Genomic DNA, 25659 nt, shown 5'->3' with positions numbered 1-25659 from the left:
AAAACAGTTTGTCTCTCGTAATGAAAAATTTTATTTTGCACAACGCGGAATAAACATCAGTGATTATCGAAAGGAAATCTATGCACGATGTATTGTACATACAAATGAAATAAAATCGAAACCGATATAAATTGATGGACACTGGTTTGTGACATAAACTCCCGATTTTGTCACATGTATTTTAATCATGAAAATAACGAAGTGTCCTTTCAAAAGAAACGTCTGTTTACCGGCGAATCCGACGTTTACCGTAGAGCAAAGCAAACGAACGATCAAATCGATTGAATTGCAGATTGAAATGAGTCTCTCTCTCTCTCTCTCTCTCTCTCTCTCTCTCTCAAACAAAAAGGATGTCGTGCACTCAACAGAATTTTCCGGCGCTCGTCGACGAGAGACTTGGGTTTCTACCCGCTAATCCCTCAACCTGACACGTTCGCTATCACACATTTCGCGACAATGGAAAAATAAAAATTTTGATTTGCTACGCGCGCACAGACTCGTACGTGCGAGATCTCGGTCATTTCTCATATCAGTCTCCTTCGTTCATCGAGCGCAAGTTCTATTAAAAAGTTGAGGATCAGATGCCTACATTCAAAAACAAAGTGTTTAATTTTAAAATGATAAAAGGTTTTATTTTTTTAATACTTAAAAGTATTTTAGTTTTAAATCTAAACAGTGTTTAAAACCAAAACATTTTATAAGTATTTAAAAACGGAGACAGAAATAAAATAAATGAACTAAATAAACACTTAAAAATTTTTGTTGTCTTAAATTTTTAAATGTTTAAAAATGTTTTACTTTCAATTTGAACGTTATTTAAAACTAAAACATTTTAACTGTTTAAAAGATGCTCTCTAAATCACAATTAGTGAAAACTCGACCAAATCAGTGGAAATACACTGACTTCTAGTAATATACATACTGATCAGTGTATATATTTCACTGACAATCAGTGAAATAAATACACTGATCTTTCAGTGACTATACACTAATTCTAAAGTGAAAATTACTGAAAGACAATGAATATTCACTGATTATCACATTTATAAGTATGCCACTGCGAATCAGTGAATATTCACTGATTAAGATTTAGAGAGTGAAAAACAAAATATTTTAATATCTTAAAATTAAACATCTGTTTTTTTGAGTTGTATGTCCTCGTCAATTTGTGTAACATTCCTTATCCATTACGATCATTCTTGAGTATTGGTATCGGTTAAGCCGCGAAGGGACTTAAAACCGAGAATTGAGCACCGAATCAGTTTTCTGACAATAATTTTATATATTTATGCATTGTATATTGCACATGTTCCCTGAACAACAAAATAAATTGCTGAATTTTACCTCGAAACGAGATCGAGTACACCTTGTACATGACATCTGAGTGTTCGGGTTAGGCCAAGAGCTACCCACGTCATTCCTTGACGATTCGAATACGAGTAGATTTTAACTCTCGATTTCGAGTACGCGTGCCATCTGATAAGTGTTATCACATCGAATTTGACAAGGTGGAAAAATATGAGAAAATGGATCTTGCGAAAGAATACGAAAAATCGAGAAAATAAATAAAAACTCGTTCTCTTTAATGTAACATGCCCGACATCTAATCAAATTTTTTATAAATTCTTCTCTCCTATTCAGAGTTATAAAAAAATATATTTTCTTTACTTAATAATGATACAATAATGGCAACTATTATTGAAACTATCACTCGAAATGACAGTTCGAATTCTGTTCTTCTTTTTTTCACGAAATAAATATTGTCTCCGTTTTCTCACAAATTTCACTATTATTTTAAAAAAGTGACTTGATTTTTCGATTTAACTGTGCCGCTCTGTCGGAGGAAACTCCAGTTCTAAATCAACTGAGCTACTCCAAATGGACGCCCTAATTGCTGTAGGCAAAGACTATGCCATTCGCTGAAATACCGCAAGTACTCACAGCTATGAGACAAACCTGCCTCCGAGGATTTTTTGTACGTAATGAATTCTACCATGGTCATCGTCGTCACCGATGTCATTGAGAGACGAATTCATCGAATTGTTCCAATGAGGAGAAGGCAAACTGTGGCGACGATGACTGCGGATCTCGTCCGATCGTAACTAAGGCACCATCGATAACGTAATCAACAGGCCGAATAGGCATAAAACAAGACTCTGCTCGTGGATCCTGGACGAACTCGCCGCATCGTACACATCTGGGCCACTCCAATCGTCGCTATCGTCGAGACACTCGAATTCGCAGCAGCGTTCACCCACGCGGAACTTTTTGCATTTCTGCAAAACAATCGCAATACGAGGTCGATTTAAGTTTTGAGAACAATTTAAAATTTTAATCGTACGCGCAGAAAAATGTCATTTAAGGATGCGTTCGGAGAGACGCTATTAGCGCTATTAGTATTAGTCTATCCTTGTTCTACTTTTAATGAGTAATGAAGATAGACTAATGCTGGTAGCATTAATAATATCTCCCCGAATGTACCCCTAGTGTATATACAGAAGAATACAGAGTGTGAAATGGTGAAGAACACATTACTTGAATTAAGTAAGTAAATATTACTTATTTGACTAATGCTGGTAGCATTAATAACATCTCCCCGAATGTACCCCTAGTGTACACACAGAAGAATACAGAGTGTGAAATAGTGAAGAACACATTACTTGAATATTGGTATCGGAAAGTAAATATTATTTCAAATCTTTTATAAGTTTATATGCATTTGTAAAAAAAAGAGTTTGGGCTTAACCAATAGCTATCAAAATGTTGAATAAAATAATGTCAATTAAATAAAGGTCATATGCCTCTTAGATCGATGACGTCAGGAGTGAAAAAACATTAAAATTCTTGTAAAATATTTTTTAATAAAACCGTATTTGTGTGATAAAATAACGCTCGTAAAATATATTGAAAACTCTCCTTTCATTTTAGAAAACAGAATAAAATTATATTTATTTTAAATTCGACAGCTGTTATATAGCTCTGGTTTCATTTTTTGATTAAAAACAATTCAATTCCAAATATATGTATAGATATTTATTGATTATCGGAACAAGAAGCGAAGGGAGAGAGAGAGAGAGAGAGAGAGAAGGGGAGCGAGGGAGAGAGAGAGAGAAAGAGCTTGATATATTTTACAAGTCTATTGATTGCAAATGTGTTATTTTATTTAAAAACTATTTACATTCTAATATATTTTGCAGAAATTTTCTTCTTTTTTGTTTCTGACGTCAACAATCCAAGATTATTACATATTCATGGCTGCAGTGAATAACTTTAAGTTTAAAACGATCATGTAAAACTGTAACAATTCTTTCGTAGAAAATAGCGTTTGTCTACCTCGCAATATAACTTTTGTTTTACAAAACGTAATGGAAAAAAGTAAAGATTAAAATTGTAATAATTTAATATAATATTTAATAAAATCTTTCCACATCAAAATAGTATTAGAATTCAATTATTCTAATGTAATCTATAAAGTATAAAAAACCTAAAAAAGAAAAATCTGTAAAGTTAGACCTGCGTTAACAAAAACGAGATATTTTAATATCTTAAAATTCGACACTTCTTTCATGAGTATAAAGTATAAAAATTTATTAAAAATTTATTTACAACAAGAGAGAGAGAGAGAGAGAGAGCAATTCTTAGCGGCACATTTCATGCAATAATTCAACTGAGTTCTTGCATATGATGATATTGCAATTGCAGACATGATTAGCATAAAATCCGTTGCATGCACATCGTTCAGGCCCTACTGCCCTACATGAGACCTATCGTAAAAAAATGTATCACTCGCAAAACCACACGTATTTAACAATGTGTAAAACAAATTAATTGCGTGAACGTGATACAACTTGATAGCATATATCCGTCCGCATTCACAGAAATACTTTATGACACACGATTAATTTCTCTTTTTAATCTTTCAGATAACAGTCGAACTATACAATTAATTAAGAATAAGGATTATAATATTTATGTTTTTTTAAGTATTATCATTAGATATTAAAAATATAAAAACTTGGTACGAAAGTTTTATTCTTTGATGCCACGTGAAAAAGAAATCTACATTGAAAAACAGCTTTCTTAGTGAACTTTTCTCTAATGTGGCACTAATAAGGTCTAACTGGAGGAAATTTAATAAAACGATTATTAATCATCTTATTGAGCAATCGGATTAGCGTTCATTTATTCCAAAAACGCATTTCTAATTATTTTCCGTACAAGAAGTAAATTAAGCAAAACTTATTAAAAAGAAGTTCTAAGTGAATTACAATTGTCAACGGAATGGTTAACTTTTAATTGTTTCGAGAATTGTACATACGAATAATAGTCAAGCAATTTCGTATATAAAATTATCGTAAATTACAATATGTATAATTCTTTTATCAATATCAAACATTAAAACATTTGTAAAAATGGATATAACATGTTTCTAACATATATTGGCAATAATATCATATATTTTTTTATACAAAAAATTTCTCTTGAAACGATATGTATATAAGACAGAAAAAATATTATTTTTAAATCAATTTTAAATAAATAATTTTTTAAATCAAATTAAGAAAGAAATATGAGAAAGATTATTAGAAAGTGTTACATCATTTCCTGCGCCGCGCCGCGTCCATTATTAATATCATCCAATATTATCGAAGTAATACGTTTACTTCATTATGGCAGTTATTAAGAGAATTCCACTTGCGAACTGTACAAAGCCGATTGCGCGCTTATTAGCGGCCATTAAGTGCGTAATGTACGACGCGATGAAACTTTGTGCTACTTCAGACGGCGATGCATGTGCGCGACATTGATTTTAATCGGTGACGCGAATAGAAAGAGAGAGAGATGAAAAAAGAGGAAAAGAGAGAGAGAATAATTAAAACGACGAGCGTACGTACAATATAAGTCACAAGGTCATCGAAAGCATTGCGCAATTTATTCGCAAAACTGAGCTAGTCTTTTTTTTATATTTCTTATCATGCTAGTAAGTTACCTTTGTCATTTAGAGTAAATGAATATTTTAAATTATGTTGAGCTATCGCTCTGTGACAATTGAAAAGTAAAGTACGAACCGTTAGCACTAAAAAATTTACTACTAAAAAATAGCTGCCCATAAATTTTATTCTTAACTATAGTAATAATGGCTTGTTATAGCAGTCGTATACGAATGACGTTTATAGTATTTGTGCATGTGTAAAGACTTCACATTTTGAAAAATTTACGTCATAAACATGAATATCAAATATGAATGCAACACTAATAATGAAAGCTACATTTATGCAACCTACGTAAGAAAAATACTACAATTCCCAAATACTACAATATCCAAAAAGAAAAACGCAGGGATCATTCATACAGGCAATGCAGTGGTAAAAAATATTTATAGAAAATTTGGTTTTACATTTAAAAAAAGAAGTGTTCAATTTTAAGATATTAAAATGTTTTACTTTTATCTTTGTTTTTTAAATGCATAAAAATTTAGTTTTAGTTTTATAAACGGTGTTTAGATTTAAAGCATCAAATATTTAAAACTGAAAAATTTTTAACAATTTTAAACATCTCAATGTTTTAAATTTAAACATTATATATTTTTAATTTAAAGCTGAAAACATGTTTAAATATTTAAAAAACAAAAACAAAAGTAAAATTTTAATATCTCAAAGTTAAATACTTCTTTTATTGAGTGTAAGATAATACGCATGTCTTAATTACTCAGTGGCACAAAAAAAGGCTTCGCTGAAATATCTTAAAATTTATCTTATAAATATAGATCTGAAAATAATTTTGTCAGACCAAAATAATTACACCTAATAATCAAAATTATATTTCAAATTATATTTCAAATAAAATAATTATTTATACAGAACATTTAAGCCGATTGCTAGAGTATCAAAACTTTTTGCAGCATTAATCGTGCTTAATTTTCCTAATTATTTTAGTGGTCGAACAAAAATATTTTCAGTATCTAGTTAAAAATGTTTAGATAAATGTTCAGCAAAACATCATTCTGTGCACGCATTCCTCGCATTCTCTCAGATACTCACATATGGTGGCGTACAATAAATCGCTTTACACCACAATGGCTCGGAATGATAGCAGACACAGAGACTGCAGACCGCAGGTCCTGGCACATACAAAAGACCGTGTTTGACGGTGCCACCTTGGAAATCTGTACAATTCTCCTCCAAGGCATCTGAAACAATTTAACACATCACGCGGATTAGCAGTCGTATAACTTGGTTCTTACAAATATAAGCCCTCTCCTCTTTACACACACACATACACACACACACACACACGGCTTCGAAACCCTATTTGGAAATGGGCAATAGATGCCATTAATAATTTAGACTTAACACTAAATCTTACTCTAAGCTATTTATGAAAATTTCAGTATTTAAATAATACATTAATCTTTGCATTCTTTAAATTACTTAGATTCAAATCGATTATATCATATTTAGAAACTAATAACGCACAAGAGAATATCAAATTGGATTACTTGAAAGTAAAAATCAGAAAAAATCAATTGTTAAGAAAAATCAATTACTCATTTTTTCTTTTATTTATATGTAATAGTTATCTCTAAAAAAGAATATTTTCTAAATAATTATATAAATATTAAAATATGTACTCATCACAAATTTAAAAAACTTATTACCATACGTTTAAAGAAACAATTTATATTTTTTCGAAAAATATTATAAAATTGTATAGAAGAAAAATCAAAATAACCAAATCGAATTTTTATTTTAATTTAATGTTGTTTATTGAAGTGTATTAAAGAAATATTAAGAAAGTCAGAATATATTTTAAGAATTTAATTAAATTTCAGAATAAATTCAATGCTCATAATGGAACTCATAAAATGTTTGATAAATATTTACTTAATTCAAGTATACATTTTCCTATGTGTACATTTTAAGTAAATGTTACAGCTTGTTTCAATTAAATAATAAATATATTTTAAGACCATTATCAAGAAAATATTCTTTATAAAGATAATTATTAAAAGAAAAACCATTATTAAAAGAAAAACCGTTATTAAAAGAAAATCTAAAAATTGAGTGATCGTTTTTTTTAGTATGAGAATGACATTTTTCTGCATGTACGTAGATAGAGAAGAGCTAAGAATAACATATCTCGTTAAAGTAACAAGCAAAGCATATAGAAATATTGCGCTTAAAAGACTTCGTATAATAATTATAATTATTACAATTATTATTTCTTTGATAAAACGATTCATATTTATTATGCTTCAGATTTTCTTTGGTGATATCATATAAATGATTTGATATAAAATTTAATAATGTAAAAGAATCATAATAAACTAAATGGTTTTGAAGAGTGTATATTCAGAAATTAGAGTAAAAAGGATGCTATTTTTATCTTAATTACCTTGTAGACATTTTTACACGGAGCTCTTAAGACATTTATTATTAAGACTCTTTTCGAACATTCAGTCACGATCCTATGTCGATCATTACTGCTCCATCACTCAGAAAAGAAATGTTTAATTTTAAGATATTAAAATGGTTTATTTTCTTATCTTTGTTTTTTGAATATTAAAAAAATGTTTTAAATGTTAAACTGAAATCTTGAACAGCTTTAAGAGTTTTAAATTTGAACATCGTTTAAATTGAAACACTTTTAAGCGTTTAAGAAACGGAAACAAAAATAAAACATATTAATATCTTAAAATTTAATACATCTTTTTTTAAAGAGAGTGATAGCTGCTATACTTGCCACTACCAATGACAAAAATTCTCTTAAAATTCTCTTTAAAAAATGAATTTTAAAAGAAGTAACAGCTGTCTCTGCTCTCTTTAAAAGATCTTTTTATGATGCATATCAATTTTACGTGTTTGTTATGTTTCATATGTCGCGCCTTACTTGTTCTCGCTGGCAGGAATAAAACAGCGGACAAGCAGAACGTCCACGTGAATGTCTTGCTGATGGAGGGCCACTTCATGATCCGCGAAATGTTGATTTGGAGAAAAAATGGGGACGTGCTTGTATCGCGATAAGTAGTCTCTCAGAGGATGATCGGAGAACTGCCCTCGGCTACTGCAGCGGCAACCTCCGTTCGTGCACTGACAGCAACAGGAACATGTTGCCTGCGCGAAAGAATCAGGATACATTTATCATCGTATATTATATTAATCTCGCGTGGGCCTCAACTAATGAATCGTAACCGCATGATAATTGCCGTCTCGGCCTTAAAGCCCAATTACGACGAATTCTTGACGCATAATATATTATATTCGCGGAATTGAAAATTTTCGCGAGAAACGCAGAATAACTTGATGGTTGTTGATGTCTGCAAAAGATTACGCAGTGCGTATAACTAAATAATGCGCAGAACGTGACGCTTTTAATTTTCATACACACACGTTTATTCAAATAGCGCGATATGATAGCTATATAATTTCCTAAATCGCCAATTATAATACTACACTCATAAAAGAAATATTTGAATTTAAGATATTAAAATGTTGATTTTTCTTGTCTTCGCCTTTTAAATAAATAAAAATACTTAACAATGTAATATTTAAAATACTTGAAAATGTTTTAGTTTGAAACGGTATTTAGATTTAAAACAAGAAAACATTTAAAACGGAAATATTTTTTATAATTAAACGCTTATTTTGGACGTTTTTTACTTAAATTGTTTGCAATATTAAAAACATTTTTTAATAAATAATAAAAGTAACAAAAAATCCTATCTAAAAAGGCATGTAAAGTCGATTGCTCGCATTTCTCGAAGATCATTGTTGTCGCTTTTCCGCGATGCCAATTGGTTCTCTCGCTGCGCTTACTTCGTGTTGCAAGAGTAGCTGTCATTGCAATTGAATTTTGACAGCTGTCAAATTTGTATAAATATTATCTATACATTTATTGTTGTAATTTATTTTTAAAAGGTAAAAAATAAAAAGTTAAGTAGCGCGCGCGAAGCACGCGTCTGTGGTGTCTAGTGGTATATAAACTTGAAATATTTTTTATATTCTTTGATAATGGTATAAATATTTATTTTAAATATTTTTATAAATGTTTATCATAATTTTTTTAATACCTGACAAACTCAGACATAAAAATATGTACAAATAATTTAGCTTCCAAAACGGACCAATCTCCAATTTAGTTCAAATTTTGGAAATTTCATTTAGTGAAAAAAAAACATATGCAAGGATTTTTGGCGACTCAAAAAAAATTTTTTTAAATGTCGGTAAGTAGGAAATCCATAATTTGTAGACAAAAATTTAAATGTGTGTGTGTGTGTGTGTGTGTGTGTGTGTTTGTGTGTGACCACAGCAAAGCAATGTCTTTGTTTATTTTTTTTATGGGTGTACTTGTAAAATGAGTAAGAGTGCTGTCCCATGATCTCGGAAAACTGAATCGGAACGAGCGGATCACCAATCACGGGACCGTTTTGACGGAATTAGTAAAAGGGTTCTATCAGAACGATCCTGTGATTGGTGATCCGCTCGTTCCGATTCCGTTTTCCGAGGCCATGGGACAGTACCCGAAGTGTTAATTCCGTTACTAGACATTGTATTAAAAACCTGCAAACACATGTGAACTTTACTTTGTTTGCAGTGTGCACATGGGTTAGCGACTTGGATGGGGTGCGTGCGTGAGTGAGTGAGTAAATGAGTGAGTGAGTGAGTGAGTGAGTGAGTGAGTGAGTGAGTGAGTGAGTGAGTGAGTGAGTGAGTGAGTGAGTAAGTGAGTGAGTGAAGAGTGAGTGAAGAGTGAGCGAGAAGTGAGCCGGGAGTGAGCCGGGAGTGAGCAAGGAGTGAGCCGGGAGTGAGTCGGGAGTGAGCGAGGAGTGAGCCGGGAGTGAGCCAGGAGTGAGCGAGTGAGTGAGTCGGGAGTGAGCGAGGAGTGAGTCGGGAGTGAACCGGGAGTAAGCCGGGAGTGAGTCGGGAGTGAGCCGGGAATGAGTCGGGAGTGAGTCGGGAGTGAACCGGGAGTGAGCCGGGAGTGAGCCGGGAGTGAGTCGGGAGTGAGCCGGGAGTGAACCGGGAGTGAGCCGGGAATGAGCCGGGAGTGAGCCGGGAGTGAGCCGGGAGTGAGCCGGGAGTGAGCCGGGAGTGAGCCGGGAGTGAGTCGGGAGTGAGCGAGGAGTGAGCCGGGAGTGAGCCAGGAGTGAGCCAAGAGTGAGCGAGTGAGTGAGTCGGGAGTGAGCGAGGAGTGAGTCGGGAGTGAACCGGGAGTAAGCCGGGAGTGAGTCGGGAGTGAGCCGGGAGTGAGTCGGGAGTGAACCGGGAGTGAGCCGGGAGTGAGCCGGGAGTGAGTCGGGAGTGAACCGGGAGTAAGCCGGGAGTGAGTCGGGAGTGAGCCGGGAGTGAACCGGGAGTAAGCCGGGAGTGAGCCGGGAGTGAGCCGGGAGTGAGCCGGGAGTGAGCCGGGAGTGAGTCGGGAGTGAGCGAGGAGTGAGTCGGGAGTGAACCGGGAGTAAGCCGGGAGTGCGTCGGGAGTGAGCCGGGAATGAGTCGGGAGTGAGTCGGGAGTGAACCGGGAGTGAGCCGGGAGTGAGCCGGGAGTGAACCGGGAGTAAGCCGGGAGTGAGCCGGGAGTGAGCCGGGAGTGAGCCGGGAGTGAGCCGGGAGTGAGCCGGGAGTGAGTCGGGAGTGAGCGAGGAGTGAGTCGGGAGTGAACCGGGAGTAAGCCGGGAGTGAGTCGGGAGTGAGCCGGGAATGAGTCGGGAGTGAGTCGGGAGTGAACCGGGAGTGAGCCGGGAGTGAGCCGGGAGTAAGCCGGGAGTGAGCCGGCAGTGAGCCGGGAGTGAGCCGGGAGTGAGCCGGGAGTGAGCCGGGAGTGAGCCAGGAGTGAGCGAGTGAGTGAGTCGGGAGTGAACCGGGAGTAAGCCGGGAGTGAGTCGGGAGTGAACCGGGAGTGAGCCGGGAGTGAGCCGGGAGTGAGTCGGGAGTGAGCCGGGAGTGAACCGGGAGTAAGCCGGGAGTGAGTCGGGAGTGAGCCGGGAGTGAACCGGGAGTAAGCCGGGAGTGAGCCGGGAGTGAGCTGGGAGTGAGCCGGGAGTGAGCGAGGAGTGAACCGGGAGTGAGCCGGGAGTGAGCCGGGAGTGAGCCGGGAGTGAGCCGGGAGTGAGTCGGGAGTGAGTCGGGAGTGAGCGAGGAGTGAGCCGGGAGTAAGCCAGGAGTGAGCCAGGAGTGAGCGAGTGAGTGAGTCGGGAGTGAGCGAGGAGTGAGTCGGGAGTGAACCGGGAGTGAACCGGGAGTAAGCCGGGAGTGAGTCGGGAGTGAGCCGGGAATGAGTCGGGAGTGAGTCGGGAGTGAACCGGGAGTGAGCCGGGAGTGAGCCGGGAGTGAGTCGGGAGTGAGCCGGGAGTGAACCGGGAGTAAGCCGGGAGTGAGTCGGGAGTGAGCCGGGAGTAAGCCGGGAGTGAGCCGGGAGTGAGCCGGGAGTGAGCGAGGAGTGAGCCGGGAGTGAGCCGGGAGTGAACCGGGAGTAAGCCGGGAGTGAGTCGGGAGTGAGCCGGGAATGAGTCGGGAGTGAGTCGGGAGTGAACCGGGAGTGAGCCGGGAGTGAGCCGGGAGTGAGTCGGGAGTGAGCCGGGAGTGAACCGGGAGTAAGCCGGGAGTGAGTCGGGAGTGAGCCGGGAGTGAACCGGGAGTAAGCCGGGAGTGAGCCGGGAGTGAGCCGGGAGTGAGCCGGGAGTGAGTCGGGAGTGAGCGAGGAGTGAGCCGGGAGTGAGCCAGGAGTGAGCCAGGAGTAAGCGAGTGAGTGAGCGAGGAGTGAGTCGGGAGTGAGCCGGGAGTGAGCCGGGAGTGAGTCGGAAGTGAACCGGGAGTAAGCCGGGAGTGAGCCGGGAGTGAGCCGGGAGTGAGCCGGGAGTGAGTCGGGAGTGAGCGAGGAGTGAGCCGGGAGTGAGCCGGGAGTGACCCGGGAGTGAGCCGGGAGTGAGCCAGGAGTGAGCCAGGAGTGAGCCAGGAGTGAGCGAGTGAGTGAGCGAGGAGTGAGCCAGGAGTGAGCGAGGAGTGAGCGAGCGAGTGAGCGAGGAGTGAGCCAGAAGTGAGCAAGAAGTAAGCGAGGAGTGAGTGAGTGAGTGAGTGAGCGAGGAGTGAGCCAGAAGTGAGCAAGAAGTAAGCGAGGAGTGAGTGAGTGAGTGAGTGAGCGAGGAGTGAGCGAGGAGTGAGCCAGAAGTGAGCCGGGAGTGAGTAAGGAGTGAGTGAATGAGAGTGAGTGAGGAGTGAGTGAGAAGTAAGTGAGTGAGTGAGTGAGTGAGTGAGTGAGTGAGTGAGTGAGCGAGGAGTGAGCGCGTGAGCGAGCTGGCGAGTGAGCGAAGAGTGAGCGAGAAGTGAGCGAGGAGTGAGCCAGTGAGTGACTGAGTGTGTGAGTGAGTGAGTGAAAAAGGGTGGAAGGGAGGGAGCAAACGAGCGAACGTAACTAGATAAATATGTAGCTACGTAGCTAGATAGCAGTAAGTATGCAAGTAGGTATGTATGTTGGTAGGTATGTAGGTATGTATGTATGTATAATTAAACTTTACATTTTTTTATTTAAAATTGCAGAAGACGTTTGATTAATGTAAACGAAAGATAGAGAAAATCAAATTGCAATTATTATTATTTTTAAAGTAAAAAGTCAAATAGCGCGCGCTTGTAATGTTCTAGTTAAAATAAAAAACAAAAAAAATTAATATTTCAAAATAAACAATTAAACATTTTTTAATAAGCGTAGTTGTCTTTTATTTTTCAAGAGTTTATATTGTATGTACATACGTATAAGAATAAGTTTAAAGACATTTGTTATTCATCACTTGAAATCATCTTGGTACGCACAGAGTTTCATTAAAATCGGAATTTGCAAAATTACCGAGATTTTGTCCCCAGCAAGCCTCGCATTTAACTTTTTATTGGCAAGCTTTTTTGTCACCCTTGAAAGTTTAGACCCCAAGTCCATATTCGCGATATAATCGACGGTTTCAATGCAACGCGATTGCCAAGTATGCGTCATACGAGGTGTAAACGGCGAACCAATGTCGTTCTTGAACTTGTTCGTCGTGCCAATGCAAAGTCTGAAGTTGATATAAGTAACTTTTGCAGATAGACCTTTCAATGCTGTAGGTATGCGAAAAAGATCTTTTATCATTTATCAATTCGCGTATCCAATGATAGAAACATAATTAATTGGCGTAGAGCTCTTTTTCGTGTGTATCTATAGATATAAATTTTTATTGAAATCACGCATGTTAAGATCTATAAGTGAATATGCATTCTGTACTTGGCAAGGTTACGTTAAATGTGAATAAAGTCTTCGTAAATCGATTGTTGACGTAATACTTAATTCTTCAAAGTTACCGTGCAAACTCAAGATGTGTGCAAAGGCAAACTTTATCGCGCTGCGTTATTTATGCTTGCGTTGTGTATATAGATTCAATCGACATTATCTATCACCTGAATTTTCTTCCAATTATGCTGTTTTATATGCTTCGTTCTATTATATATTTATAAAGAAAATTAACAAAATGGATTAAAATAAAATCACAAATAAACATTGAACGGGTTAAATAAATTTTTATATCAGTCAGATTAATATATATTTGAGAAAAATAGAAATGAAAATTTATATTATAGTTTTCTGTTTTATAAAACAAAACTCTTATTTATAAATCCTACAAACATTAAGACATATATAAAGTGATAAAATATATAAATTACTGGTAAAATTAAAAAATAATAATTAAGTGCAAATAGCCACAATTTTCTAATTAGAATTTTATTATTTTAAATCTAATCACGTTCTGAAAATATGTTGATATTATTTATTACGCATATCTATATATTAAGATATGCATTAATACATGCTATTTAATAATATATAATATTTCAAAAAATTCCAGATTAATAAAATAAATTATTTTATATATAGAGGTATTGACTTTAAAAATAATAACGGATATACAAATAATTAATAAACAATAATAAATTTATATTTTTAGTTAAATATTTTAGAGAATTTTTATTATATAAGAATTTTTAATCAATATTACACTAATAATAAACCATATTCTCATTCTGATTTCTTATATTGTACAGATAGCAAACCAAATGAGAGAAAGAGAGAAAAATATTTAAAAACTTAAAATAAAAATACTCAAAATAAGAAGTTAATGAAGATAATTATGAAACAATTTAATGAACAAAATAAGAAATTAATAAAACTTGCACATTGCGTATTGCAATCGAATATTTTTAAAGTATATTTTAAAAAAACTTTAAAATTTGTGATTAGTTTAACTTCAATATATGCTTTTTCTTCAACAAATTAAAAAAATTAGAATATAAAAATTGAGAATTAAAAATTTCTGCCCACACATCTCTCTTATAGACGGTAATGACGTTGAATTAATTAAATTTGCAAAGTACCACGAAATCTTTGTGACTTTAATTAAGCTGTAGTAACTAAGTTATATATAAAATATACGACTGTAAATTTTTTTCGTGGAATGTAAATTTTTCGAAAGAGTGTGCGAAAATAGGATTTTGTGTAGAAACATACGTGCAATAATCTTAAATTTACATTTTGTAATGTGAGTTTATTAAGGATTTTAAGCAATAAAATGTTTGAGTCAAATAAAATCCGCTTAATTTATTTTATTTTTTAGAATTCTGTTTGGGAGATGATAAAATAAACTTTGTAAAAATAAGATTTCTATTTTAACAACTTATAAAAATAAAATATAACTTTTATATAGAATATTTTTAAATAGACAATTTTTTCCCAAACTTTAATTGGGCCTTACTATATTAAATATAACAATAAGGTTCAAATCAGAAATAAATAAATAGAAAATAACAAAGGAACTAAACATTATCTCTTTAATCAATTTTAAAATAATTTATTAATCATAGAAATCCATTAAGGATTTTTAATTTTATTTTTAGTTTTAATCTAAGTTCTAAAACTCTATTAAACACATCTCTAATTATCATAATTATCTTCAATCTTTTAATCCTTGGATATTTTTAGCCATTAAGTGTAATTTTAGCTTCTTGGCAATATTGAAAATCGTTAGCCTCTAATACAAGCCTCAAATATAACAGAACACCGAAAATTGTATTCTAGGAACCAAGAAGATATTTTAAAAGTAAAAAGAAAAATCTAAATTTGAGAATATTTAATTTTATTATAATTTTAAACTTAACTTTAGAATTTTTCCTTTATTTTTAGAGTATTTCCTTGGTTCCTAGAATAAAATTTTTTTAATAAACAAATAACAATGGCCATAATGACACTAATAAAAGTGGACCTTATTTAATAAGTATGTTGTTTCTAAAAAATATATAATTAATAAAAAATGTATATATATAATATATTTTTGTTATTTTCTATATAGTTAAGAAATTGGATAATCATAATATAATAAATCGTAAAGTAATGTATACTACTGCCTAAACGTTTTGCAATAAATTTTTAAAAAGGGCTTATATATTTATATTTTACTTCGTTTATACATTTATATTTTACTTAGAAGTTTTTATTACACTAAACAGACTACCGATTCCAAATCCCCAATCACTTTCTTTACCTATTTCCTATGACACATCCTTTAAGAATATAATCTATAGGCGTAAAGCGTACGTATTTTTAAGTAATAAATTTAAAAGTAGTCTCTTATGCGGCTTACGTTCCTTATTTATTTTAAGCATAAATTTAGTTTATAAAATAATTTATTTAATTTATTCAATTATTTGGACTGTGACCGAATAGTTAGTGTTATATTAGTTATATCGCGAAATTATTGATATATAAACATGCAATGTTATTTTTCTTTTCTTATTGAGTATCTTTTTAATGTATTAAACATTGAACCATATCAGAAACCTTATTAGTTTAACTTTTTCTAGATCTTTTAAAATATTTTCCAGAAGGACAGAACGTGCGCGCGTTATTTAAATCAGAATTCTCTGAAGAAAATTTTGATCTTAGAATTTTGCACGTAATTTTTCAGCATTTTTATGAAAATTTAATATTTTTTCACAATTTCTATATAATTTTACGACTTTTCAGACAATATTAGAAAAATTGTGTATACGAATTGATATACTTTTCAGAAATATTGAGAACGACTAAACTTTGTCAAAATTTTTCATATATATAAATTCTGAAATGTCTTAAAATGTTTAAATTTTTTTTCATTCTATGATTTCTAATAAAATCTAAAATCTGAAAAAGTGAAAATATCTTTTTAGAATTATTAGAGGATGAGAAATCTTAAAATATTTACGTACATATAAAATTCTGAAAAAAAAAAAGATAAAATTTCTCAGTATTTTGGAAAAGTGTTTCAACTTATATGAAAATTCTGAGAAAAAATCTTCGCGAGGGAAACGGGAAAGGTGATTTTCATATTCCCAAATTGACAAGAAAGAAAAGAAAGATGTGAGATGAGGGATGAGGGAGTGTCAAAGCGAAATCGCAGGAAACGCGCGAAAACGATGTCAACGACACGACGCTCATATCCGCTATGGAATTATCACGCTCCCTACGCTTACATGCAGGGACATGCACGAGGATGACGTCAACCGTTCCAAGTGAACCCTCCTCTCGTAATCAGTCCGCAGCTGACACGGCGCGACGGGGATCGACTACTCGCAGCAGGTTCATGCGACGAGGGTGCAATGGGTGTTGCTATCGGTTAATCCAGGCCGGTCGGAAATAAATCCGCATAGTATTAATGCATGCGCCACCACGGGCACGCACGCAGTGGTGACGGTACAGTAGTGAGGGAGAGGGGGAGGAAAAAGGGCTTGCGTTACCTTCGTGCTGCTACATCGCTCCGCCTATCGCCCGCTCTTCTCACGCCGTGCCCCCTCACGCGTCCCCCGCTGCCGTGGCGTGCACGTGTGCTCCTCTTCGACGGGGCGGTGTGCGTGCACAATTTTGAATAAACCGATTCTCGACACACCGCGCGTGCCGAATGCGATTCTGCAATTTATTTCGTAGGGTGAGGATGGGGTGGGAGGGGATGAAAAATTTAAAGAGAGGATCGCGGAGAGATCGAGATGACACGATGGAGAAAGCAAGAGAAAAAGAGAGAAAAAGAGAGAGAGAGAGAAAAGAGGGTGCGATCGAACGTACCGGCTGCGTGTTCGTCGCGAGACCTCCAGGAGGATCAACGCGACGCAGCGTTTGGTAGCGGCGCACCGTGCCGACCGACTGACTGAACTCTGTCGCAGTACAAGCTCATTCCTCTCACGCGGGTCGATCGAATACGTTCCGCGCATCGCCTGCCCCCTTCTCTCTCTCTCTCTTGCTTGGCCTCTCTCCCTCTCTCTCGCTACGCTGCAACAAAGCCACCCCCATGGTAGCGTAACGTACCCCCTGCCGCCTACTGTCGTCGCCGTTTACAAAAAAAGTCTACAAAATTTGTACAGTCGCGAAATTATTTTTACGTTCTTTTGGGGGGGAGGAGGGAGGAGGGTTGTAATGACAAATCAACCAAAATTGATTTCAAGACTGCATCGACCAAAAGGAAAATTGGAGATTAGAAATACAGTTCGATAGCTTTCAGAGAATAAAATATTTTATCTTGATTATTGATTATGCCCCGGTAAAAATTCATTGTATTTTTGTTATATTATAGTTACACTTCAGCCAAGAAGTGAGACTTGATTTATATAAAATATTATCCTTGCACATTCGTCCATACATCTCGCACATACAAAATTATTTCTATTAAAAATTTAATTAAACGTATTTTAGGTGACGAAACGTTGCAGATTAAAGGTTCGAAGAAAAAAAGATGTAGGTAGCGGATTTTTAAAATAAAAGTTCATTACAAAAAAGTCAGATGGAATTTGGCCAATTTTTGCAACGAGAGACGCCCGTGAATTTCGAGGATTCGCACAATTGGCTTTAAAGGCAATCTCGAAGTACGCTTAAGACGCTCGCGCAAAATTATATTTTCTTAACGTAAAATCAATCAAATTAATTATATCAAATTACATTTGAATAGAAAATGTGATGACGCTTTTGCGATCAAAGTATAGTTTAGAATGTCATTGAGAAATAATCCGCCTAAAAAAACATTAAAGAATTGCTATATATTTTTTAATGAAGAAACCAAATATATAATGTCGTAAAAAAGAAGTAAAATCATAAAATAATTTCAAGTGTAATTATTGAAATAAGGAATGTCGAAAAATATATTTTGTACATAAAATTTAATTTATATCACTCATGTAGTAAATTTATAAAATACAGGACATTTGAAATGTATGACAGTTGACTTTCATTAACAAATTACAGCTTCAACAACAATTAATAAATAACTTATTATTATATATATATATCAGATTTGAACAAATAATTATGAGTAAATACTAAAAATACACTTGTAATACATATCATTTTGGCGCGATCGATTTGAACTAATTTTAAGATTGTTGACTCAATTCATCGATGTTCATAAACTTTTAAATATTTGTTTATGATTCGTTAGAATTTTAATTATCTTAATAACTTAACTTGTATATTTTTTCGCGTGAGACACGAAAACATGAAAAAATATAATTAAAATTGAACTTTTTAAACAAGTGGTATTTATTTACTGGACAAAATAAAAAAATAATTTCTAAGTATAAGATAGCTTATTTTTTATTTTAAAAATATAAGAAATCAATCTTCAAATAATAATAAACAAAAGTCAAGAAAAATAATTTAAAAAAACATTTATCCATTAAAAAGATTTCTAAAAGTTCAGCGCGAAAAAGTAAAAAATTTCGCCCGTACTTTCGTCTCAATTTTTGTTTTCTCTGAACTTTTCTTTACTCATTTTGACGAAAATTACACTTTATTACTGACAATAAGTGAGAATGCGCGGTCGCATCGCCATGGCAACCGTATAGGATCCTTTCATACGCGTCCTTTCGCAAACCTCAACTTGAAAGGTGGGTGCACCGACCAACCCTGAAGTATAACGAAGTTGCAAGCGAAAGAATAATTAACGTTGATCTTCGTCATCACATAGAAGTGGAAGCTCGTTCCCTCCCTTCGTCCTATCATCGTCTTATCGTCGACGAGCAAGGATCATGAATGACTGCCTGTCATTGAATGCGACAGCCGGTCGCGTCGCTCACTTGGCGCGAGAAAAAGTAAGGGTTGAAAGCACATTTCACATACAATTAGATTTCATCGGTCTCACCCATTTCCGGAATCTAGGTAAGATCGTATCGGCCGTATCTAAACATGCGTTATGAATGTCAAAAGTCCAAGGCACAACTTGATGCCTGTCGGCCGTTCGATCGAAGCATATTTGTGTGAAAGACACGTGAGATTAAAAATATACAATAGTAATATTAAATATCGATATTGATCAATAAAGATAGATGTATTTTTAAGAAAATTGGAGAGTCAGATTGTTTGAAAATCCTGCTTTTAACAATTTTTGGCGACGAATTGAATAAATAAACAAATTGAATAAATATTATACGTAAATGAAATTTTGAGGAATATTTATACAACGCGCATAGAAAAATATGCCTTTTATTAACATTATAAATATTTGTTCAGAAAATTTGTCGATATTGTAATAGATAAACCTCTATAAAACAGATCAAATAAAAATTGCCCGAGTGACAGCTGTTATTAACAAATTAAACTGAAAATTGAGCAAGCCTCTTAGGCTGTGCTCAGAAACATCACCCGTGTGCCTCCTCATTTAGATTATAATTTTATCCTTGTTGTTTGTCGAATGTTAAACAAAACTGAAATAACACGTGAGGGTATCTAGGTGGTATTTCTGAACGCTGCCCTGAAAATTTCTAGCTAAAATTTGCCGTAACCGCATCACTGAAAGAGGATATCAGAATAGAGAATACTTCAGCTATACATTTATATTTTTGTTAATAAACAAATGTTTTACTTTTAATATGTTATGTAAATGTCACTTAAAACTTTACTTTCGCATATTTATTCAATTCGTCACAAAAAGTTCAAAGATTTTTAGTAAAATTTTCCAGTTGTTTGGTCTTTTTAAGTCAATCATGACAACTATTGGTAATTATTCACATGCGGTGCTTTAAACAAAAAAAACCTCTATTAACTCTAGTTTCCGGAAGTATCAAGATAATGATCACTAATGATTGATGGCATGATGACAATTACGAAACATTCTGTAAGCTCGGATCGTTAATTCACTTACAACATTCAAACTGTACGTTACAATTGAAAAAGCAAATAAATTAAATTAAAAATTGAATTTAATGATAAATACGTTAATTGTTCATTAGGAGGAGAAACGTGTACAAGAACGTCGACGTCATCTCCTTTATCTTATCACTGCCTTTTTGCGGGAGCAGGGGTAAGTAAAAATCTACGTTTGTACTTCATATATTAAAACTTTTTAAAATATATTGGTTAAATATTAATACCTAAAATTTATTATTATATGAACATAAATATAAACGTAAAATAATATGTACGATGAGCGAGTGAATATATTTGACAAAAAAATTTTATCTTATACATGAAGAAAAAGTATTAGATCAATAAAATATTTCGAAAACAAAACATTTAAAAGAAAAATGTTTCATACAAAAAGTTGTATAGATGGAGAGAGGGATAATTATGGTAAAATTAATTTTATATTAATATTCAAGATTTTACACAGACATTTATCTTTCGATAACTGTAATATTTTTATATACAGAATAACTATTAAAAAAAACTATATTACATAAAAAATATGTATAATTCTATAATAATTTGTTTTCGAGATATTTTATCAATCCAATGCTTTTTACTTATCCTGTATTTAATACACGTAAAAAATTAAAAATGCGAATTTCAATGATTCACGATTTTAACTGAAAACGTATTAACGTTTCAAGTTATTGTATTATAACAAATTTTAAATATCAAAGATTAAAAATTTTTAATTTAAAAACGTATTACAAACTTGACGTAATAGTATAAATAAATGTGAAACGAGTTTTATATACTTTGCGCGTATCGATGTTTCTTACAGTTATTCCAATACCGCGGAGAGTCTTTTTAAAGAAGCTCAACTCTCCCGAGACGTTCACGTGTGCGACAATATTGATTTGGAAACTATCATTCTCGAGTACACCGATTATCATTACGCCAAGTACAACAGATATCCTAAGTTGTGTAAGAAGACGGAAGTCGGGAACGTGGCTCAAAATACGTAAGGAATATATATAATTCATTATCCAGAAGACAGGGTAAACTACAGAAAATTCAAATGGCTCAATAGCTATGACAATTTATGAAATACATAGGAATATACACAAAAGTCTGCACTTGAACTCCAACATGGAAGGAACAGTTTTGCTGAAGTATCTAAAAATTTACCTACATACAGACCTAAAAATAATTTTGTTAGACTTAATTAAAGTAATTATGTAAGACACTCTGATTGTCCTCACAAACTGATTGCTAAAATGTTCAAATGTTTTGCGGCAATTGCATTGTTTTTTGAATATTCTAATATGTTTAAAAAATTCAATACAAAAAGTTTAACAAGAACCAGTTTTAACATTGATATAAAATGTTTTCTACTGTATAATATACATATATATGTGAAAGACAGTTTATATGATTCAATTTTCATAATTTCGTCAGGAATAAACAATGAATTAAGTAAGACGAGATCGTTGCTGATCACGCATGTGCATTCCTGAGATTCCCTAGATAAAAATAGAAACAAGACTGTTAATAATTCCGCACAAGTTCAGGAATAATTGTGTGATCCATCAATTGCTCATGAATAACATACGAGATAATTATGCCGCTTTCGGCGTTATATATATAGAAAGTATTCTATACAAATCAGAAGAATAGGAGGAATTTGATGAAAAATTTATTTTTTATAGCCTCCTTTCGCGTCCCTATATCATCAAGCTGTGCATATTATAAGATCACCAAAATCGCGCACTTATCGTACTCTACTATTTACAGAATATCAGAGTTATTTGCAGAATTATTTGGCTATTGAATTCGATTATTCGCTATAATAAGCAGTTATTCGCAAATATTTCGCTATTGTACGCTACTCACAGTCCCAAATTATACGAAGTTGTGTATTTATTATATTCGTTTGATATTCGACCAATCAATATTACGCGTTCCACTCTCGCGAGTGATGTAACCGAGTGACTCTTAATTTGTGGAGAAGTTATCCCGAATGAATCCTCGAATCACCTAAGCGAAAACTTTTATTCTGTAAACTGTAATTCCTTCTCAACAATTTCCTAACCGTGAGACCCCAAAAATTCGCCTCCTCAGGACATAACAAACTTGTTTAGCTCGATATCTGCTTTGTATCTCCTTCCCGAGACGATTTCTTTCCGTGCTCGTAAAACGGGTTAATTACATCTTTAAAGCCACTTTATCTTTCACAGTGTGACACACAACAACAACAACAAGAGAGAAAGAGTTTCAAAAGTCTCTTCGAAGCAAGAAGATAGTCGCGTTACCGAGGAATGTAGCAATATCGGCAAAAATAAAAACGTGCAGCAGAAGCTGTATGGACAAACCGCTTCCAACGAGTGGAACGAGTTGAACCTTGGTATCACGGTAACACCAATCTTTCCCGCGGAAAGTGGCGATCGAGTTGCTGTACAAATGCCAATGTTCGGCGAAACTTTTGCCGACAATGAGAGACCACTGAAACCTATCGGTAATCTTTATCCGATAGGTTCTGAACTAAAAGAAATTGCGGATATTATATCACGGGTAAGAAACAAAAAAAAATGCGATACGTATTTTGCTAAAAAATGAGTTTATCTTCTCTCTAATAAGATATATAATAATATTAATTATATCAATAATATCATATAAAAATTCACTAAAAGAATTGTCGATTATCACATAATTATCATATATATATATATATGTGTATATATATATGTGTATATATATATATATATATATATATATATATATATTTTGAATGAACGGTATTGCTAAAGTATTTAAAAATTTATCTAGATGCAAATCTGAAAATAATTTTAGAGAACTCTCAAAATAACTATGTAGAACGCTTAAATTAAGTTTGAAATATCGCTACTTGCAAAGTAATGTAAAATAAAATCAGGCCAATAAACGAGCAAAAAACAAGATGTATATTTTAAATGTATAGATATATTTGCTATTTCATTGGCTTGACTATTTTAGAACGTTTAAAAACTCTAGTTGCTAGAATATCCAAACATCTTGCAGAATTTATTGTCATTATTAATAAGTGTCCTACATAATTATTTTTAGTAATCTAAATTGTATTTAAATTTATATCCGATTAAATTTTTTTATATCTCAGTAAAACCTTTTTTTGTAAGTAAAAAATAAACAAGATCAAGTCTGAGGGCGATAAGATTATAAAATGCAATAATTTGTAGGAAATAGTGCAACAAAACTTGAATATTCATTGGGGTGACATAAAGGGACTAAGAGACTGCAAGATGTTGTTGAAAGAAGCTATACTTTATCCTATGAAATATCCAAGCTTGTTCAGTGGAAAACTCGGTTCTTGTAAAGGCGTATTATTATATGGTCCACCGGGAACCGGTGCGTATTCTGATGCGAGATTATTAGTCGCTCTCTGGTAAACTGAAAATTATCTTAAAAACTTATCCCGAACAGGTAAGACGATGCTTGCGAAAGCAGTCGCTACTGAGTGCCAATCGACTTTTTTTAACATCACTTCCAGCTCAGTAATCAGCAAATGGAGAGGCGATTCGGAAAAATATATTCGCGTAAGTTAAACAAGACACACGATTCTTTCTCGGAATATCTATTTCCACAATGAATGATAGAAATAAGAAATCTAGATATGAACATCTATCTAAAGAAAATCTATTTAAAGAAAAAAGATGAAAGAAAAAGATAGAGAAATCACAGTTATAATTAAAATTATATTCATCTATTACATCTTTTATATCCGACAAAAACTTGTGAACGTAAAATAATTTGTCTATAATTATCACTGAGTTTAAACACATTCCAAATCAAACCAAATCAGGAATCTTTGATGAATTTAGGTGCTCACCGATCTTGCTAAACATTATGCACCAACAATAATTTTTATCGACGAGATCGATTGGACGACCACGAAAAACGTGGACGACACCTCGTCAAGTTCGGAACCTGCAAGAAGATTTCGAGCGGAACTTCTCGCTAGATTGGACGGTTTATTATCAATGGAACACACAAATGTAATATTGTTAGCCGCTACAAACGTCCCATGGTAAGCAAGACGTACGGGTGTGAAATTATTTTTCGACCAAAGACAAATTGGAGTGACTTCAGCTCATTTAAAATCTTCTATCTTATTCGCATAATCGTTTTAAATTTTCATGTATATAATTGATTCACAAGATTGAATATGTGTATATAATAATTTAAATTTCAAATTTTATAAGCGCATAATCTCATTTATTCGAGTTGACCTTTCTCTAAACTCTCACGATTAAGATATTAAGAATTAAAGTTCTGATCTAGAGCGCGAAAGTTTTCCGATCTTTAGGAACTTTTTAAAAGAAAACTACTACACATATTTTGCTATTTACTCATATCTATTTTTACAGATTTAAAAAATATTTGTTACAAAAAAATATTACAAATGTTGGCACGGCTAAATATTTAATTTTTGTTACGCATGTTTTACAAAAACAAGTATTATATATTTTTCAAGCCGGTTGATTTCTTAGAAACTATTAAAGTTATTAAAGTTAAAAGTATATTTATTTATAGTTATAAATCTATTTAGTCGAAAGTAGAATAAAAAAAGATATTACAAATTATTAAGATGCAGTTTTAAAAAACAAGCATCAATTTATTTTGCAAAATCGATTAAATCCAATATGTATGAAAATAGTTAATTTATAGATCGCAATAGTCCTGGTTTATACAATAAGAGTGCAGAACAATATGTGCAGCAGTTCCCCCCCCTCAAAAAAATTCTCCAAAATAAGTCATTCTTTCTAGACTGAAATACCTTCTTAAAGCTTTTTATTTTTTAGGAACATAGACGTCGCCTTGCTACGACGTTTAGAAAAACGGATTTTTGTAGATCTACCTGACGAAACTAGTCGATTGGAAATATTACGATCCTACGTGCGCAATGATCTGTGCAACTCGCCGGAAATACTCAAACTCGCACAAGAAACTGTAGGATACTCTTGCGCAGATTTGAAATTGATGTGCAAAGAGGCGTGGATCAATCAATTACGGCCAATTTGGGCGAGTCTCGAAGCTAAAGCAATTTCTCTGAACGATATTCAAAACGACGGTTTGATCAATGAAATTAATCATATTATGCTTGCTAAACCCATAGTAAAACCTATCGGCAAACATATGAATGCACAATATATGCAATGGCATAAAGAATTTGGTTTCTCAAAATAAGTGAGATAAATAATAAGATAACTTAGTTCTTCTTAGCAGAATTGTAATAAGAAACGGATGTATCCATAAGATAATAAATAGATCAATTTTTTTACCAGATAATAATGTTTCATGAGTACGTTTAAAATATTTGTAAAATTTATATTTGTTTATATACTTTAATATTGATTATTTTAATAGCATTTAATTTTTAACATAAAAAATATAAAATATATAAAAATACATATATATTTTTTATAATATTAAAATGTATAAATTAATATA

The 25659-nt window shown here is 34.0% G+C and overlaps 2 protein-coding genes across 3 annotated transcripts; one reads left to right on the top strand and one right to left on the bottom strand.

The window, feature by feature from the left end:
* Positions 1–1734: 1734 nt before the first annotated feature.
* LOC105829116 lies at positions 1735–17193 on the bottom strand. 2 transcript variants are annotated; one of them, XM_036293678.1, is made up of 4 exons: positions 17107–17193; positions 7891–8114; positions 6042–6190; positions 1735–2276 (listed from the first exon to the last, which is right to left on the bottom strand). In XM_036293678.1, the coding sequence occupies exons 2-4, from the start codon at positions 7967–7969 to the stop codon at positions 2103–2105; spliced, it is 402 nt and encodes a 133-aa protein (XP_036149571.1). In that variant the 5' UTR covers positions 7970–8114; positions 17107–17193; the 3' UTR covers positions 1735–2102. The 2 variants fall into 2 exon arrangements, with proteins under 2 accessions (XP_036149571.1, XP_012523226.1); XM_012667772.3 differs by having other exon boundaries at positions 16785–17170.
* A 1481-nt stretch (positions 17194–18674) lies between these two features.
* Positions 18675–25494, top strand: LOC105830387 (katanin p60 ATPase-containing subunit A-like 2). Its single transcript, XM_012669680.3, has 9 exons — positions 18675–18917; positions 18998–19121; positions 20259–20329; positions 20996–21175; positions 22392–22725; positions 23388–23556; positions 23632–23744; positions 24030–24235; positions 25011–25494. The coding sequence occupies exons 2-9, from the start codon at positions 19059–19061 to the stop codon at positions 25393–25395; spliced, it is 1521 nt and encodes a 506-aa protein (XP_012525134.1). The 5' UTR covers positions 18675–18917; positions 18998–19058; the 3' UTR covers positions 25396–25494.
* Positions 25495–25659: the final 165 nt, after the last annotated feature.

This window comes from Monomorium pharaonis, chromosome 11 (genome assembly GCF_013373865.1).
Source record: "Monomorium pharaonis isolate MP-MQ-018 chromosome 11, ASM1337386v2, whole genome shotgun sequence".
Taxonomy (NCBI): Eukaryota; Metazoa; Arthropoda; class Insecta; order Hymenoptera; family Formicidae; genus Monomorium; species Monomorium pharaonis.
The sequence above is the reverse complement of the archived record's forward strand: the minus strand, read 5'-3'. Positions and strand labels throughout refer to the sequence as shown.

What these genes read in the sequence shown, in the direction of transcription:
- LOC105829116 (XM_036293678.1), bottom strand. Translation starts at nt 7,969, where the DNA reads ATGAAGTGGCCCTCCATCAGCAAGACATTCACGTGGACGTTCTGCTTG. An exon ending in ATTCCTGCCAGCGAGAACAA is followed by an intron (nt 6,191 to 7,890) that starts GTAAGGCGCGAC and finishes AAATTGTTTCAG; the next exon opens with ATGCCTTGGAGGAGAATTGT. An exon ending in TTTATTGTACGCCACCATAT is followed by an intron (nt 2,277 to 6,041) that starts GTGAGTATCTGA and finishes ATTGTTTTGCAG; the next exon opens with AAATGCAAAAAGTTCCGCGT.
- LOC105830387 (XM_012669680.3), top strand. Translation starts at nt 19,059, where the DNA reads ATGAATGACTGCCTGTCATTGAATGCGACAGCCGGTCGCGTCGCTCAC. An exon ending in TTGCGGATATTATATCACGG is followed by an intron (nt 22,726 to 23,387) that starts GTAAGAAACAAA and finishes AATAATTTGTAG; the next exon opens with GAAATAGTGCAACAAAACTT. An exon ending in ATATGGTCCACCGGGAACCG is followed by an intron (nt 23,557 to 23,631) that starts GTGCGTATTCTG and finishes TATCCCGAACAG; the next exon opens with GTAAGACGATGCTTGCGAAA.